General features: G+C 38.0%; 2 protein-coding genes across 3 annotated transcripts; one reads left to right on the top strand and one right to left on the bottom strand.

Annotated features, from left to right (window-relative positions):
• The first annotated feature begins 2,513 nt into the window (after positions 1-2,513).
• On the top strand, positions 2,514-3,808 carry LOC111904773 (carbon catabolite repressor protein 4 homolog 3). Of its 2 annotated transcripts, XM_052765245.1 has the most exons (5): positions 2,516-2,745; positions 2,834-2,909; positions 3,033-3,125; positions 3,289-3,321; positions 3,427-3,808. In XM_052765245.1, exons 1-5 carry the CDS (start codon positions 2,609-2,611, stop codon positions 3,658-3,660), a joined length of 573 nt encoding a protein of 190 aa, XP_052621205.1. In that variant the 5' UTR covers positions 2,516-2,608; the 3' UTR covers positions 3,661-3,808. The 2 variants fall into 2 exon arrangements, with proteins under 2 accessions (XP_052621214.1, XP_052621205.1); XM_052765254.1 differs by lacking the exon at positions 3,289-3,321 and having other exon boundaries at positions 2,514-2,745.
• Positions 3,809-15,430: 11,622 nt separating this feature from the next.
• LOC111896944 (heat stress transcription factor A-5) lies at positions 15,431-17,293 on the bottom strand. The gene is made up of 2 exons (XM_023892917.3): positions 16,982-17,293; positions 15,431-16,694 (listed from the first exon to the last, which is right to left on the bottom strand). The coding sequence occupies exons 1-2, from the start codon at positions 17,219-17,221 to the stop codon at positions 15,615-15,617; spliced, it is 1,320 nt and encodes a 439-aa protein (XP_023748685.1). The 5' UTR covers positions 17,222-17,293; the 3' UTR covers positions 15,431-15,614.
• Between the last annotated feature and the right edge of the window lie 268 nt (positions 17,294-17,561).

Genomic DNA, 17,561 nt, shown 5'->3' with positions numbered 1-17,561 from the left:
ATGCGGTTCACTTCCAGGTTTTGGAAGAGATTTCATGACGAGTTGGGCACTCGGTTACATTTTAGCACCGCATTCCACCCGCAGACAGATGGTCAGAGCGAGCGGACCATCCAGACTCTGGAGGATATGTTGCGGGCATGCGTGCTAGACTTCGGTGGTAGCTGGGATACTTATCTTCTCTTGGCTGAGTTCTCGTACAACAACAGCTACCACGCGAGTATCGACCGCCCTCCATTCGAGATGTTGTACGGACGAAGGTGCAGGACCCCGATATGCTGGGGAGAGGTTGGTCAGAGGGTCATGGGGAGCACCGAAGTGGTGCTCAAGACTACCGAGAGGATTCAGCAGGTTCGGAGCAGGCTTTAGACCGCGCAGAGTCGGCAGAAAAGTTACGCCGACAAGCGCCGATCCGACCTGGAGTTCCAGGTTGGGGATATGGTTCTCCTGAAGGTGTTGCCTTGGAAGGGCGTCATTCGATTCAGGAAGCGGGGCAAGTTGGCACTACAAGAAAAATAGCCTTTTACGACGCGCAAACCACGACACTCATTGATTTATGTTACGCAATGGAGAGTGACGTTAAAAAAGCGTCATCTCTTCAAAAAATTTAAGGATTTAGGTCACGCATTATTGCGTGCCCTTAAATTAGCGTCATACGAGAAAAAATTAAAAACACGGAGGGCACTGTATCTTAAATGAGCGTCCTCTATGAGTGTCACTTTATAATTTTAATGAAAAGCGCGTTTAGTAGATAGGGGGAAAATGAAATCCCTAAAATTTTGAACACCCGCCTTCTTTTTTATCCTCCACTTTTGTTTCCTTCTTGCCCTAATTACGATCCTTTCTTCCCCCTCCATAGATTCGACTGCTGCCTTGCCTAGTTATCGACACTCCTTCCTTCGTTCGTCACTTGCCTTCTTCGCCTGACAATATCTCAAGAAGTACAACTCCGAAAGCGTACAAGCTGCTATCGGTTTCGCCATAGAGTTCCGCCGTTCCAAAATCGCATATTTTCGCGTTGAGTGACTATGATTGGGTTACAATTATGCTTGAGTCGACGATTGGGTTACAATTATGCTTGAAAGTGTGAAGAACTTACATGCTCCATCTACTTATATCCTAGAGCCGACGATTTAGGACCTTACCGCTTCTCATCCCACACAGCGCCGGCGATTTAGGGCCTTACAAGCCCTAGCTCGGATTGAACTAAGAAATCTCTTCCCCTCTCCCTCTCTCGTAAACCCACCAATTTCTCACTGAAAGCGCGCGGCCTTTGAATCAGGCATCTATTTTGAAATTTTTGTTCGAGGAAGAAAGGGCTCGCCTTCTTACCCAGGTCTATTTTCCTTCATCTTTTATTTCAACGATTGCTCTGTTTCATCTTTCTTGGTTAGATCATGTCGATTATGCATATGGGTGGGTTATTACACTTTAACGCTCCTTTGAAATCAGTTAGGGTTACATATGAAAAGAAAGAAAACCCTAATCTGAAAGAGCTTTTAGGGTTCTTACAGACCTTCTTCAAGTACCTTCAACATGGTTACGTAGCTGTAGATTACTCACTCTTTTCTTCTCTTATCTTTCCTCTTTCCTTTTACAGGTAATACGACATGATAGTCTGGTACACCTCTTGCTTCTTGGCAGGATGTTACAGGGGACCACCAAACTTCCATGGAAATTTTCACACCATCCAGCTGCTGCTAGCTGGTACGTTTTTCACAGTCATGCTACTTGGACTTAAATTCTGCACATGCCAGTATGAAGGGAGCCTACAAAATGTTAGATTGGGAATTCAGCTGCTGGAAGATGGGATTTATCGGTATTACATTCAACTCGTCTTTCTTCATAATATAACATTTTTTATTTTAATTTAAATTCTGAAGTGGAAAACTGAAACCAACTGCAGGGCTGCATTAGGCTGGTTTGCTTACGAACCTGAATGGTTTGAACATGATCATGGAAATTTTGCACACATCGAGGCTCAATCTGTTAATTCATTTGTTCACTATCTCCAAAACGATCCAAAAGCACTGGGTGGGGAATATGGGGGATCTTTTCTTGACATGGTAAGACACCGATATTGCTATTTATCATGTTGTGTTTTATGATTTTTTATTAACAATGAACAATCTCAGAAGGATCACTGTCACCCTATTTGGGGACCAATAGAGAACTATGCAGCTTGTAGAGATAAGAGGAAGCAGCTACTTTTAATGTTATGCCAGCATGAAGCTGACAGGCTTGAAGTTTGGGCGCAACCTGTTAACTACAAGTAATTTCATCAACTGCAATTTTGCAACATGTGATCTCTTTCATCTTTTATTAGTTATCAAGTCCATTACATGTTCATAATAAAATACTATACTCTCATGATTTGTATTTCAGGGCCCAAAAGGTGTGTGTCTGTTTTCAAAAGGGCCCACATATTGTTTTACATTTATATTTACTATTTTATCCTCTTCTTTTGGCAGACCTCATGACCGAGTCCCTTTGAAAGATGCTATTTAATAGACAAACTTTTTACAAATATGTCACGTTATTTTTGCATTTTTTGTCTCACTCCCACCCACAAAGGTGGATAGACTGATAGAGACTCACACTTGATCTTTATATGTGTAGAAAAGACATAAATACCCTCCTATTGAGTCTTGAGTGTTTCATATTTGTTCTAATCTTATTTCTTCTACCCTCTAAAAACACACAGATGAATGGGTGTCAAACACATGTTGATGACACTGAAAATCTAAAGTAAGTTATCAGTTACTACTTACTAGTTTTTGTTCTTTAAGCCTAAATGTTTTTTTTTGCATAATTTAATTATTTTGCATATTTATAGGACACATCGAAGCATATTGGTTGGAAATATACATGTGCTTTTTAACCCAAGTCGTGGGGATATTAAGCTCGGTCAGGTACTTAACAAAATTATTATTATTATTATTATTATAAAAATGATTAAAAAAGTGTATTGTTTAACATAATCATACAGTTTGAGCAAATTTTGACACATTTGACTTTTTTTTTTTACCAATAAGGTACGATTATTTCTTGCAAAGGCTCATAGACTTTTGGAGACATGGGGCAATATACCAATTATACTTGGTGGAGATTTTAATAGTATGCCTCAGGTATTAAATTAAATATGATTATATTGTTTTTTTAATAGTATGTATAAAGTAGAGTTAAACCTATACATTGTATTTAAATATATATTATAAAGAATTTAACCAATCTATATTTTATTTCACTTAAACATTTGTGTGTCCTCATCTATTCATATTTTTTTTTCAGAGTGCAATGTATCAGTTCATAGCTTCATCAGAGGTTTTTTTTTTTTTTTAGATGCAGAGTTTTATTTACTATGAATCTATGATGAATATCAATGTTTAATATTTTATGTTTATTGATTTATTTAATTTTTCTTCTCAGTTAAACATCCAACACCATGAACGCAAAAAAATATGTGGGCAGAATTGTCCATTACATTACCCAACATTTCAGTGTCATAGTAATTATTATTCTTCTAGGTCTGTTAATCCAATTATTTTTTCACCTCTTATCTGTGCAAAAGACGTAAATGCCCTCCCCTCCCCCTCATCGAAAATTGCCTTGGAAAGCTTCTTCACTGTCCAGCTATTTTTTCACCTCTTATCTGGTTTATAGATGAAGAAGATGTAACTGAGTTGATTAAAGTGCCATGTGTTCTGCATATGGATCCTATCAGAGATAGTCATACTGGTTTGAAAGGTCTTATGCAAAGGTAACATTTTTTTTATTATATAAACATTTTATTTTATTTTTAAATTATAAACCTTTAAATATGCCATTCTAGCTATCTGAAAGAAGAGTGGAAAGGGAGGCAACAGGAGGCATCTAAAGATATATCATCAAGATTCGATAATCTACGCTTTATTTCACTTGAGGTATCATCTGGATAAATAATGTTTCAAAATTATTTGAGAAATGGAAAGGAAAAATATACGAGGGCAAAATTGTGAATTTGTATTAAATTCTAAAATCTGAATTTTGTGTTGCTTTTGCAGTTACCACAACAGCCGAATTCATTCGACTGTGGTTTATTCTTGCTCCATTATGTAGAACTTTTCTTGGAGCAAGCCCCGATTAATTTTAATCCATTTAAAATCACAAAAAGTGTCCACTTTGTAAGGACATGGACCATTTATGTAAATATTAATAATATAAGTGAGCTGTTGTTTGTGAATATGTGACTCAGCTAAATACGGATTCGTTTCCACCTGATGATGCATCCTTGAAAAGGGTGGTTATTTAGAGACTGGTGTATGATCTCCTACAACAACCTTATGATGAAGCTGAAGCCTTTTACAAAGTATTTTCCCAAGTAAGTGCAAAAAGATTTCTTTTGGCAAAGTTTCATATCAATTTTGATCCTTGTGTTAACTTTAACAACCCTTTTGTTAAATTAATAAATATGACTGTTTTGCCCTTATCCGATTCTTGGATTTTATATTTCATTGGATGCTTGCAGCTTTGACCAGCCTTTTGAAGAAGTTATATATCCAAAAGAGGATGTTGATGCTGTTTCCATTAGTAAGAGAGACGTTGATTTGCTGCTACCAGACACATTTGTCAATGACACCATCATTGACTTTTATGTCAAGTATGTTTATCTTACTTATTTGATGGAATAAATTACTTTCATAACAATCCATATTACAAATATAAAAACTTAAATGTACATCAGACTAGAAGTCTTTACATATGAAATTGTATTCTAAATTTCTAACTGATGACAGATACTTGAAGAACAAAATCAGCAAAATGAAGCCACTTGATTTAAATCTTGCAGCATTATCAGCAAAATGCAATAAAGACTTGGAGTTGAATTTGGATAAGTCATTATTGAGTGAGATGGGCCAATGTACAACTGCTTATCCATATAATCAACTGTTTGGAGCATTAGTCTTAAAGAATTATGAAAGGAAAGATGCAACTTTACTTAGTTGGAATTTGATGTACATAGTAGATTAGATGCAAATTTATATATTATAAGAAATAGAATTGTATGACATTAGATTTATGCAATGGATTCTATTTTTTGTATATGGTATTTTATTTGCTATTATGAAACATTAAATACAAATTTAATTTGAAAATAAGTAAATATATAAATAATATGTTTTTTTAAACATTTAAAATTATGATACGCAAAAATGTGTGTCATATTCATTTATGACATGGCCTTTCTTGATAGGGGCTTTCTTGATACGCATTGCGTGTCATTAGCACGTGCGTCGTAAGGTTACGACACACGAATGCGTGTCGTCTTCCTTTATGACAGGGCCTTCCTTGATACGCATTGCGTGTCGTAACCGCGCGTCGTAAATGCGCGTCGTCTATAGACGACGCGCAAAAGCTCGTCGTCTCTCTTTATGACAGGGCCTTCCTTGACGCGCATTTGCGCGTGTCTGAGCGTTTTACGACGCGCAATGAGCGTCGTAAAAGGCCTTTTTTCTAGTAGTGTGGGCCCGAGGTATATTGGTCCGTTCAGGGTTGTAGCCCGGGTGGGCAAGGTGGGGTATAGGCTGGATCTGCCAGTTGAGCTCAGCCAGATCCACAACACTTTCAATGTTTCTCAGCTGCAGAAGTGCCTAGTGGACGATTCAGTGGTAGTGCCGTTAAAGGATATACATGTTGATGACAACCTGAATTACATTGAGCGCCCAGTCGCAATCCTCGACAGGAAGTCGAAGGATTTGAGGAACAAGCGAGTGGAACTCGTGAATGTGCAATGGCAGCACCGGAAGGGATCGGAGTGGACTTGGGAGCCGGTGGAAGAGATGATGGAGCATTACCCCGAGCTGTTTCAGGATCGAGCAGCAGACTTCGAGGACGAAGTCTAAAATAAGTGGGGGAGATTTGTAGCACCTGGTTCCTGTTATGTAAGATTTATCTGAGTATTTTGTATTATTGGCCTTGGACTCGGCGAGTTGGAGGCTCGACTCGCCGAGTAGAGACGAGACTTGGGACGCGGTTAAGTTGGCGACTCGGCGAGTCCGCGCTGTCTGATGAAACCCTAATTTCCAAGGGTTTGCACCCTATTTAAACGACCATTTGCGCCCCAACTCCGCCCCCTTCACCCTCAGAAGCTCTCCATACATTATAACCCTTGTTCTTGTGAGTTTAAGGCTTTTTAGTGTGTTTCCTTGAAGATTTTGGGAAGGAAGAGGAGTAGATCAAGAGGAAGGGAAGGAAGCCAAGCATCTCCGTGTTCTCTTAGTAATTCCTTGGAGGTATAACTCGTTTTCCCTCTGTTTCTATGCTTATTACTCCATTAAAGTCCTTTTTGAACCATGTCTCAAGCTTGGTTGTGCATTGTTGGTTGATTCAAGTTGTTAGCCTTTAGATCTAGACCCTATTAAGTCCCTGGAGCTTGGATCTACTGCCTTTATGGAGTCATATTGCACACAAGCCCTAGATCTACTCCTTTTGGTGCACTTTGAGCCTTAGAACCTTTATTGGTGATGATCTACACGTAAACTTGGAAACTTTACGTGTAAACCAGGCCCTATGAGCCCAAATCTATGAAAGGCATGGACTGGATTCGAGAAAAATCGCGTATTTGGCTTTTGCATGAAGCAGACTCGGCAAGTCGCTCATCTAACTCGGCGAGTCTGGTCGCGAGTCTCCGAGTTGTCCCCTTTTCGTTGTGTCGAGTTGAGTAGTGAGTCCTGGGTGGACTTGGTGAGTTGGTAGCCGAACTCACCCATGAAGGAACTCGGCGAGTCAACGACCTGACTCGGCGAGTTCAAGACAATCTTCTTAGATCAAGAACAGACTCGGCGAGTTGTTCATACAACTCGGCGAGTCACAACATAAATTGTTCATCGGATGAAGATGAACTCGGCGAGTTGTTCATACAACTCGGCGAGTAGGATGAAGGACTTGGATATCAGTTTAGAAGGAGAACTCGTCGAGTCAACGCCCAACTCGACGAGTAGAGACGGGTTGCAGGTCAATTGATTGGATAAGGACTCGGCGAGTCGGGGAGCCAACTCGGCGAGTCGGGTCAACTGAAAGTTGACTCTGGCTTTGACTTTTAACTTGATCAAGGGTAAAATAGTCAATTTACCCGAGGGTCAGTTAGCAGTGTTTGATTGAGTGTTTTGTGGGAATTATAGCAGGAGGATTTCCGAAGCAGCAGCAGCAGTCAGTCATTTCCCACGCAGACCAACAGCTACTTCGAGGTGAGTTTCCTTCCAGTAGGAACGGGTCTAAGGCACCAAGGCCGACCCGTGTAGACGAGATGTTAGCACTAGAGTGTGGGCCGAGCCCGTATCTCTTGGTTTAGTTAAGTATGATATATGTGTCGGTATGATATAGTTATCTATACTTGTTGTCTGTGTGATACTTGTATATTATGAGTTAGCGGTTAAGTGTGGGCAAGGCCCGTATCTCTCTGAGAGTGGAGTGTGGGCTAGGCCCGTATCTCCTAGATAGTAGAGTGTGGGCGAGGCCCGTATCTCCTGGTTAGCGAAGTGTGGGCAGGGCCTGTATCTTCACGAGTGTGGGCGAGGCCCGTATCTCCCGGCTAGCGAAGTGTGGGCATGGCCCGTATCTTCACGAGTGTGGGCGATGCCCATAACTCCTAGCTGAATGTTGTATGTTATATGCTTGCATGGTATGAGGTATTATGTGGGAACTCACTAAGCTTTGTGCTTACAGTTTACAATTTTGGTTTCAGGTACCTCTTCATCGAAGGGGAAGGAGCTGGCGCGGTAGCGGCACATCATACACATATACTGGTTTCCGCATTTACGAGATTTCTCTGGGAATTATACTCTGATATTTTGATTGGTTGTATGATTTGACTTTTAGACATGGTTTACGTTGTGAAGTGGTTTGACCAAACAATGTTTTAATTATTAATGTTTTTCTAAAGTAATGTTTTAAAAACGAAATTTTTGGACGTGAAAATTAGGTCGTTACAGTTTCCCCCAAAATAACTCATACGGTAAACATATAAGCATGCATAACTGCCGCTATTCGGGCCTTCGGCCTGACTGAACTGCCTCATAGGCCTTCAATCTATCCGGGTTGGAATACCAGGTTTTGTTGGCCTACCGCCTCAACCCAACCGTTCCTCTCGAGCCTCCGTGCCTATGGCTTACAGCCAGCCCGCACCGGGTATCTTAGCCTACAACACAAAGCATGGCCGCCTCAACCAAACCAAACACAACATGTCGACATATAAACAATCAGGATCAAGTAGGCACATAATACAAGAAAACAACAATCATACAACTTACTACCTCCTACTAGTCCTCTCACGACATACAATCTTGCTACCATCTAACATCCATAGAATGCATAACCATAAGTAACCAAAGGTGAGATAGCCACCCAAATAGATGATCCTACTTTAAAGCCACAACCAAACAAGGAACAAGCAAGAGATCCTAGACCAAGAGTTCTCAGACTATCCTACATAACTACACAAAGTCCTTAAGGGCACTCCATAGATGATAACCATCAAGCACATATAACATAAATTTCTACAAATTATTACAGCAAAGCAACATACTCAATACCAGGAGACAGATCTAATAGATCACTACAACATAACAACATACTCGAAACCAGAGCACAAATCTAACAAATCACTACAACATAACAACATACTCAATACCAGAACACAGATCTAATATGTAACGACCCAATTTTCATGACCAAAAATTTCGTTTTTAAAAACATTACTTTAGAAAATATTAAAAGCTAAAAACATTGTCTGATCAAATCATAACACAAGTGAACCATGTCTAAAAGCCAATTCATACATTCAATCATAATATCAGAGTACAAATCCCAGTGAAGCTCGTAAATTCGGAAACCGGAGAGTGTGTGTGTGACATGCTGCTACCGCGCCGGCTCCTTTCCCCTAGCTGAGGAGGTACCTGAAACCAAAACTGAAGACTGTAAGCACAAAGCTTAGTGAGTTCCCCCGTCGTACCACATACCATACAAACACGTAACATACATACTGCCAGGCTATTCTGGGGTGCCTGACTACCCGGTACGGCCGTTCTGGGGTGCCGTCCTACCTGTGTCAAGCCATTCTGGGGTGCTGACTACCCATGTCAAGCCATTCTGGAGTGCTGACTACCCGTCGGTCCTAACAACCGACCACAGGGACTGGTCCCCTCATACTACCTCTATCGCATAACAAGCCAACATGCAAACATATCATCATATACTGTCAGACGTATCTGGGGTGTCTGACTACCCGTCGGTCCTAACAACCGAACTCGACTACTATCACATACAACGTATCATGCTAGCATATAACATATCAGGTAGTAGTAAACCTAGATGATATCACAAAGACAATCATCTACCATACGTCTCCTACTGGTGGGTCGGCGTTGTGGCCTTAGACCCACCGCTACTGGAAGGTAACTCACCTCGAAGTAGTTGCTGATCTGATCGGGAACTGACTGCCTATTGCTGCTACTGCTGCTGCTCCGGAAATCCTCCGGCTGCAATTCCCACAATATACCCAATCAAACACTGCGCACTGACCTTTGGGTAAAAAGACCATTTTACCCCTGACCATGCCCTAAGCCATAGTCAGAGTCAACTTTCAGTTGACCCGACTCGCCGAGTTGGCTTTCCAACTCGCCGAGTCCCTATCCAGACGACTGCCCTGAATCCCGGTCCTACCCGTCGAGTTAGGCGACGACTCGACGGGTTTACCTTCTTAACCAATATTTAAGTCCTTCATCCTACTCGCCGAGTTGTATGAACAACTCGTCGAGTTCATCTTCATCCGATGAACACTGATGCTAAGACTCGCCGAGTTGTATGAACAACTCGTCGAGTCCATCTTCATCCGAAGAACACTTATGCTGAGACTCGTCGAGTTGTATGAACAACTCGCCGAGTCTGTTCCTGATCTAAGGAGATTGCCTTGAACTCGCCGAGTCAGGGCATTGACTCGCCGAGTACCTCCATAGATGAGTTAAGCTTCCGACTCACTGAGCCACACCACGTGACTCACTACTCACTCGACACTACGAAAATGGGACAAACTCGGAGACTCGCTAACAGACTCGCCGAGTCATATGAACGACTCGCCGAGTCGTTGCCATGCATCCACTAAATACACAGATTTGCTCGATTCCAAGCCATGCCATTCACAGATCTGGACTTCTAGGACACGAATCACACGTAAAGTTTCCAACTTTATGTGTGGATATTCACCAATATGGATTTTAGGGCTCCAAATGTCTCAAAAGGGTAGATCTAGGGCTAACAAGCAACATGGGGCCATAAAGCTAACAGATCTGAGCTCCTGGAGCTCAATCTTGCCTAGATCCAGAGGCCAAACATCTTATTACGACATACAATGCACATACAAGCTTGGGGATTTGACCAAGAAGGACCCAAATGAAGTTTTAAGCATAGAATCAAGGGGAAAACGGGTTATACCTCAAAGGAACTGCTGGAAGAACACAAATAATGCCTGGATGGCTTCCCTTCTTCTGGATCTACTTCCTTCCTCCTTCCAAACCTTCAAAAACACACACACTAACCTCAAACTCTCAAAGAATAGCTTAGAACGAGAGATACAGGGCTTTAAGGGTCAATGGGGGCCGGCTTGGGGCTGATAAGTCCTTTAAATAGGGTGCAAACCCCTGAAACTTAGGGTTTCATCCGACAGCTATGACTCGCCGAGTCCAGGATATGGACTCGCCGAGTCGCCAACTTAAACGTGTCCCGGGTCCCGCATCCACTCGGCGAGTCGGACCCATGACTCGCCGAGTCCAAGGCTAAAAGAAAGGAAATACTCAAATAACATTTACGTACCAGGAACCGGGTGCTACATAATAGATCACTACAACATAGTAGCATACTTAATACTAGAAGACATATCTAACAGATCACTACAACATAGCAGCATACTAAATATCAACAATCCAATGAATGCTTGACTGTATATACTCAGAGGTGAGATAGTCACCCGGACAGGTGATCCTACTCTAGAACCACAACCAAATAAGGAACATGTAAGAGATCTTGGATCAAGAGTCCTCAGTCTATCCTACATGACTATATACAGTCCCTAAGGTACCCCTCTACTAACAGATCACCAAAACTAATGGACCAGAATTGGTGCCTTCGACTTACGGGTTGTTGGATCTATATGCCCAAGAATCATTATGAAGTGATATTGCTAATAATATATGATCATATAGGGTCACACCTTTATCAAGTTATTTTGTATATTTATTATTAATATGGTTATTAATAAATAATATCGATTCTTGTATTTTAATTAGGGAATAATTATTGTTTTGTGAAAATAATAATTATAAGAAAGTATTCCTAGTTATTATTTCATATGGTATGAATTAATAAGTCATGCATAACATTTTGAACTAGTTGGATTCTTTTGTCTTTTACGTAAAGACAAAGTTTATATTTTATAAACTTGGAGTTTATAAAAAATAAAGAATCTTACTTTTTAAAAGGCATAATAATGGTGTGGGAGGTTGTTTTTTCAACCTTCTATTTTTTTCTCCCATGCTTCTAAAGGCTACCATTACTTTAGATTATTTTAATAGTTAGACCTTACTTTTCATGGGCTATATAAAAGATGCATGAGGCTTGCATTTTTTCAAGAGTGAAGCTCTTCTTCTTCCTCTATTTTCTCTCTAGAACCGTGGGTTCTTCTTCTCTTCTTCCTCTCTCTCTCTCTCTTTTGAAGTTAGTTTGGTGTTTAGAAGACCTCTTGAGTTGTTTCCCTTTAGTGCTTAATTGAGTTAAACACTTAAAGACTTTAGACACTCAAGAATACAAGAAGGAACTAACATTCCAAACGCCTTACTTTTGATGGTGGATACTTGTAGAGAAGATCATATACTTTGATATTTTGTTATCTTCATCAACACCCAAAAACCAAGTGAGTTCAAAGGCTTTAAATGTTATCTCTAAAACATCATATGGTTGGTTTTATTTCATTTTAACCTCTATAAATGGATCCATAATGGTTCGGTTTTGTTATGAACTAAAAATAAACATGTTATTTTTAAAGTTTTTCGTTACCAGTTTTTTATGAAAAAACAAATTTTTATATCGTATCAAAAACCCAATAATAGTATCAGAGCCAACAAATAAACATGTTATTTACTTTGTTACTAGTTTGTTATGAATTTGTGTGTTATTTTATTATTTTGGTTGCACAAGTTGATACCAACAAATATATAATTATATAAGTTAATAAAAATATATCTTATTATATAAATTAAAAGAAACTTTATTCGGCAAACAAATGATTAGCTCTTTCTTCTAGAAGTGTTTAACTTTGTTGCATAGTTAGTTGACGAGATTGACTTGAGATCATAGTATAAACATGGATTCTTTATATTGTACAAACGTAATTAAGTTCAGAATTTGTTCAGATAATAATAACATGTCAATTTAGTAATTGCTAATTCAAACTCTTAACAAAACTTAACTAGTAACATAATATTATTAGAGGCATTTCAACAAGCCCACAAATAATACTGTTAGAAACACGGTTTCTCACTATCACACACTAGAGAGAAAGAAAGAAATTGGGAGTGGAGAAGTGATGGAATCCATCATTGGATTTATTTTATTTTATTTTTTGTTCTCATTTTGTTTTCTATGATGTCGATATCATTTATATATAAATAGAGGGTTTTTATTTATTTATAAAAGTTTATACGACTCGTAACAAAAATTGATTACATATTTACACAGATCCCAAAACCTAACATTTCAAGATGTTAGAATGAGCTTTTTTGGGCAAGCATAAGATTATGATTGAAATGGATATGATTTCTTTGAACTCAAGCATAGTATTGATAATGGTGAAACAAAGGTTGCCACTTGTTCTTTTTCAAGCATGATGATATTACAATCATTGCCAAATATTTCTGATAAGATTTATATATTTTTTAGAAAAAAGACAAAATTAATGAGTTTTTAAGACCATCTCCAACCCACCCTCATTTTCCCCCCAAAAAATGGAGTAAAAAATGGGGTAAATAGTGTTTCATCTCCAACCATACTTCATTTTTTACCGCATTTTTAACCACGAAAAATATATTCCAAGTATATTCTATTATTTCAACTTAGATAGATTGTCAAACACACCCCTCTACTAATTTAGTTTTAACAAATAAAAATAAATTTTATATTTTTGATTAATTAATATAATTTATTATATTTCATAATATTATAAATATTAAACATTATATTCAAATTAAATCTAATAGATAAAATAAACTACAAATGTATAAATATATAAAATTAGGGATTAAACCCGACAACCAAAACTTCATCCCCATATTTGGAGATATGAATAGTATTACCTCATATATGGGGTGATACTATTCATATCTCCAAATATGGAGGAAGAAATGGGGTAGGATTGGAGAAGAATAAGGAAGAAAATAGAAAAAAAAAGTATTTAGGGATAGGTTGGAGATGCTCTAAGGCTAGAGCTAATGGCTTTGGCACTACCTTGGCAAGAGGATGATTCACATTGGCAAACACAAGACTGCTACTTTGACATGCCGAACTTGGCAAGACATTAGTTTTTTTTACCTTATTTTTCAAAAACCACTCATTTTTTTTTTTTTAATTTCAAGTTTTAAAACATTTTACAACCAAAATAAATACTAACATCTGTCTTTATTTTTCACCACTTTCAAACCTTCAAGTTTTTTTCTTTCTCAAACATTCAACACTCATAAACTTCTCTCAAAATGGCTTCCTTAAACCCTCATCCTTGGAGCCCGACTAGTGAGGAGGTGACTTTGACTTGTGCATAGGTCGATGTACATGAAGACTCGATGGTTGATTTCTACGAATGCGGGTCTTCTTTTTGGAACAAAATTACCCGAAGATTCCACAACGAAATGAGTCAAGGTTGCTACCGAAGCAAAGAACAAACTACCAAATGGAGGCATATAAACCAAATGACAGTTATTAAGTTTAATGTTGTGTTTAATACATTGAGATGTATTTGGGCAAACGGTGAAAATGATGAAATGTTGTAAAACAATGCTCTTGTAGTTTTCCTCCAAGTAAAGCATATAAATTTATGTTATCTGCAGTTGTGGCAAGTTGTTAGAGGGAGCGCAAAATGGTGCCCATATATGGACTGAAACAGTGTTATTTTTTTGTTTCCTTTATTTCAATTTCATGTGTCACTATCTATTATTATCATATCTATTATTATTACTGACTTGTCAGAATGACATCATTCCCGCTAGTTTAAGATTTAGACAAAAATTCAAGTTTTACCATAAAAATCGAATTTCATTTGCAATTTTCTTTTAAAAAATCATAATTAGAAATATTCAAAAATCATTTCCACAACAGAAGTTTTATATTGTATTTTTGACCTACGTAATAACAAAAAAAATATATATTATCACCTTTTTTAAAAAGATTTTTTAGATGTGAGAAATCTTCTTTCTTTTGTTATTTTTGTAGGTAAAAATACAATATTAAAAAAAATTGCGGTGGAAATGATTTTTGAAGACCTCTGAAACATACACACACACACAAAAACCTTCAACAAAGATGATTTTTTAAAAGAATTTGTACATGTAAATTGGATTTTTGCAAATGACATCTATGAGTAAAATTTGATTTTTCTAAAACGAACTCGTTTCAGAGTTCGCAAATGTAATATGCAAAAATCACGATAACATTCTATAAGTTGATTATTATTACATGATTATTTAGGAACAAAATTATAAATATGATTAAAATTTTACGAATAACGCAATATGAAAACTTGTTTAAATTAAACTCATTAAACAAATATTTCACATACCAAATGTTAAAATTCTACTAATTCACATGTAACAAGATTTTCTTTTTTGTCGATTATTTTTCACATTTGAAGCTCCCGACTATTGTCTTGTCTTATCATGTTTAAAACGCTTGGCATCTTGTTCGGGTTCTGATTTTCAACGGTAGGGTAGGTTTCTCTTGAAATTTTTATGATAGTCATGACATGCTACTTTTTGGACAAATAAGTACATGTAGTTCAACCTACCATATTATTTTATTAGATAAAACTCTCTTTTATAAAAGATTGATATAAACATAACAACAGTAAAATTATATGGAAAAACTATTGATAAACGTACATTATTTGGAAATACGAAATACCATGTCATTTTGTCATTTTGATATTAACTTTTTTTAAAACTAAATACCTATATATGACAAAAAAAAAATGGTTATATTATGACCATGATTTTAACTACTTTAATTCTTCATCTTTATGTATCAGTACTTCTTGAAGCTAAAAACAAACATTATTATTTCATCATACAACATATTACAAATAACTTGGTAAAACTAATTTGCATATAATGATTGATACAAGTGGAAGCAAATACTATCATACCTTAAATATCCCTAATCAAAGGATAACGAATTTTTTCACATCATCTTATTCAATTCAAAGTTCAAACTAAACATATAAATTAGTAAACACATAAATAATGTACATTAAATTAAAGTTGACTAATATATAAGAGTTATACAAACAGAGAAAAGAACCTGGAGATACATAAGTAGCTTCTTCCTCAAAGAGTCAGATTCTGCAAATTCCTCGAATTCTCAAATGACGAATTTGCCCTCAGATTCGAACTCGCTTCCTCAACATCCAAAGAACCCGGTCTTTCAGTCAAAAACTGCTCCCAGAAAACATCATTAACCCTCGTCTGAGCAGCTGCAGGTGCCACCGGAGCCGCCGGAGTTGTGTTCTTTTCCGGGACTCTGGCGGCTGCCGCCGCCCACTCCGGCGGCTTTCCGATCTCCTCAAATGACTGTGGCATTGTGTCGGTATCCTGACACGTGTCGATTTGTGAAACACAAGATGCTAAAGTTAGATTCAGTTGACATGAATCGTGGCCTTTGGTGGTGTCTTTATTGGAATCTAAACATGTTTTGTTTATGAAAGAAGAATCCATGTTGAAGCCAAATGAAGTGCAGCTATCTGAAAGTTCTTGGGTTTCTTGATTAAATGGAAGGCTGCCATGTGTCCTTTCAGATACTATGATTTGAGGGCTTCCAGTTCCATTATCTTCGTTTGAGCTTTGAGTGCTGTTTGATACAAAGTTTATGTCAGAAACAGCTGGCGATAACTCTAATCGAAGCTTATTTGAAAAATCACGATGAAAAATGTTTCCGAAATCTGGTCTAGATGGGCTCTGAGGGAGACTATTGGTATTAGTATTATTATTATCTTCGGGGAAAAATCTTCTTTTTTTGTTATCGGCTGAAAAATCCATTGATTCGAGCTTTTGAGCAAGGTGTTCGACAAAATCGGGATTTTGAGCGGCTTTTTTGAGGAATGTTAGGAGTGTGTCTTGGCGTTCTTCGATGGTGTTGACTCGGTGAGTGAGGTCTTCGACTTGGAGCTTTGAAACTGGTTGTTGTTGTTTGAATCTCGTGATGTTTTTTTCGAGTGAAGTTTTTTCACGTGTGAGTTTATCGATTTCTTCTTCAAAAGCTGCTCTTTCGGGATCGATGGTTGAAGATTGTGGATTACTGTGGCTGTGAATTGGTTTTCTTCGATGAATGTTCTTCAGAAGGTGTTTTTGATCTTTAGCGAATTCTTCGTTTGCGAATTCCCATCTTTCAGGATCGATCTTCCTGAAACCCTGTTAAACGGAATCATTCATCTTCAGAAAGTGAAATTCGATTACTCTAGTAGCTAAAATTAGGCTTTCGTTTCTTCAAGCAAAATCCTACGATATTCTCGAGAAAATACCTGATTCGCAAAACTTGTCGTCCTAATCAAAATCAATACTAGATCGATCAAATATCCTATAAAACTAACGATCTAAAATTGAATGAATCGATTAAGATAAAATTAGGTTGAAGTTCTTCTAAATAGTTGATCAAAAAACGAGAGAATGTAAACAGAATCATAACAGCAATCACTTACATATGTATTGAGCTGTCTAATGAAGCTGGAAAAGTTATTGTGCTTGAAATAAGTTGGCAACAACAGGCGAGCAAATTCAGGAGGGTTCCACACAACGAAACTGTTCCTGTTTGTGCTCCACGACACTATTTCATCGGTCATGGAGTCGTCAACCATATCGTACGTCTTTAGAAGAAAGGGAGCTGGTCCTCCTCCACCTCCTCCACCTCCGCCGCCGGATACCGCCTGATTACCTTCCATTTTGGGAGATTCCCGGTCGTATCAGCTGAAGATTTTGGAAAACCCCTAAATTGGAGTCTCTTTACAAGAACATCATGACAGTTGACTCTTTACCGTCTACAGGTAGTCGTCGTACGACAGCAGGACGACGTCGTAACGTGTAGATACTGCTACGCTTCTTCTCTTTATGTACACTTTGACCCCCCAAGTTTGTATTTAATTTACACTACAGTTGTAAAGGTTCTTTTAACAAAACTTGAGGGGCTTAGCTTGACATATATCTTAATTACTCCAAACACAACTTTTGTCTAGACTCTAGAGTTTAAAATAATACTTGCTATCATGTATTTATGTATTTAAG

This window comes from Lactuca sativa, chromosome 1 (genome assembly GCF_002870075.4).
Source record: "Lactuca sativa cultivar Salinas chromosome 1, Lsat_Salinas_v11, whole genome shotgun sequence".
Lineage (NCBI taxonomy): Eukaryota > Viridiplantae > Streptophyta > Magnoliopsida > Asterales > Asteraceae > Lactuca > Lactuca sativa.
This window is presented reverse-complemented; position numbering and strand designations above follow the sequence as displayed.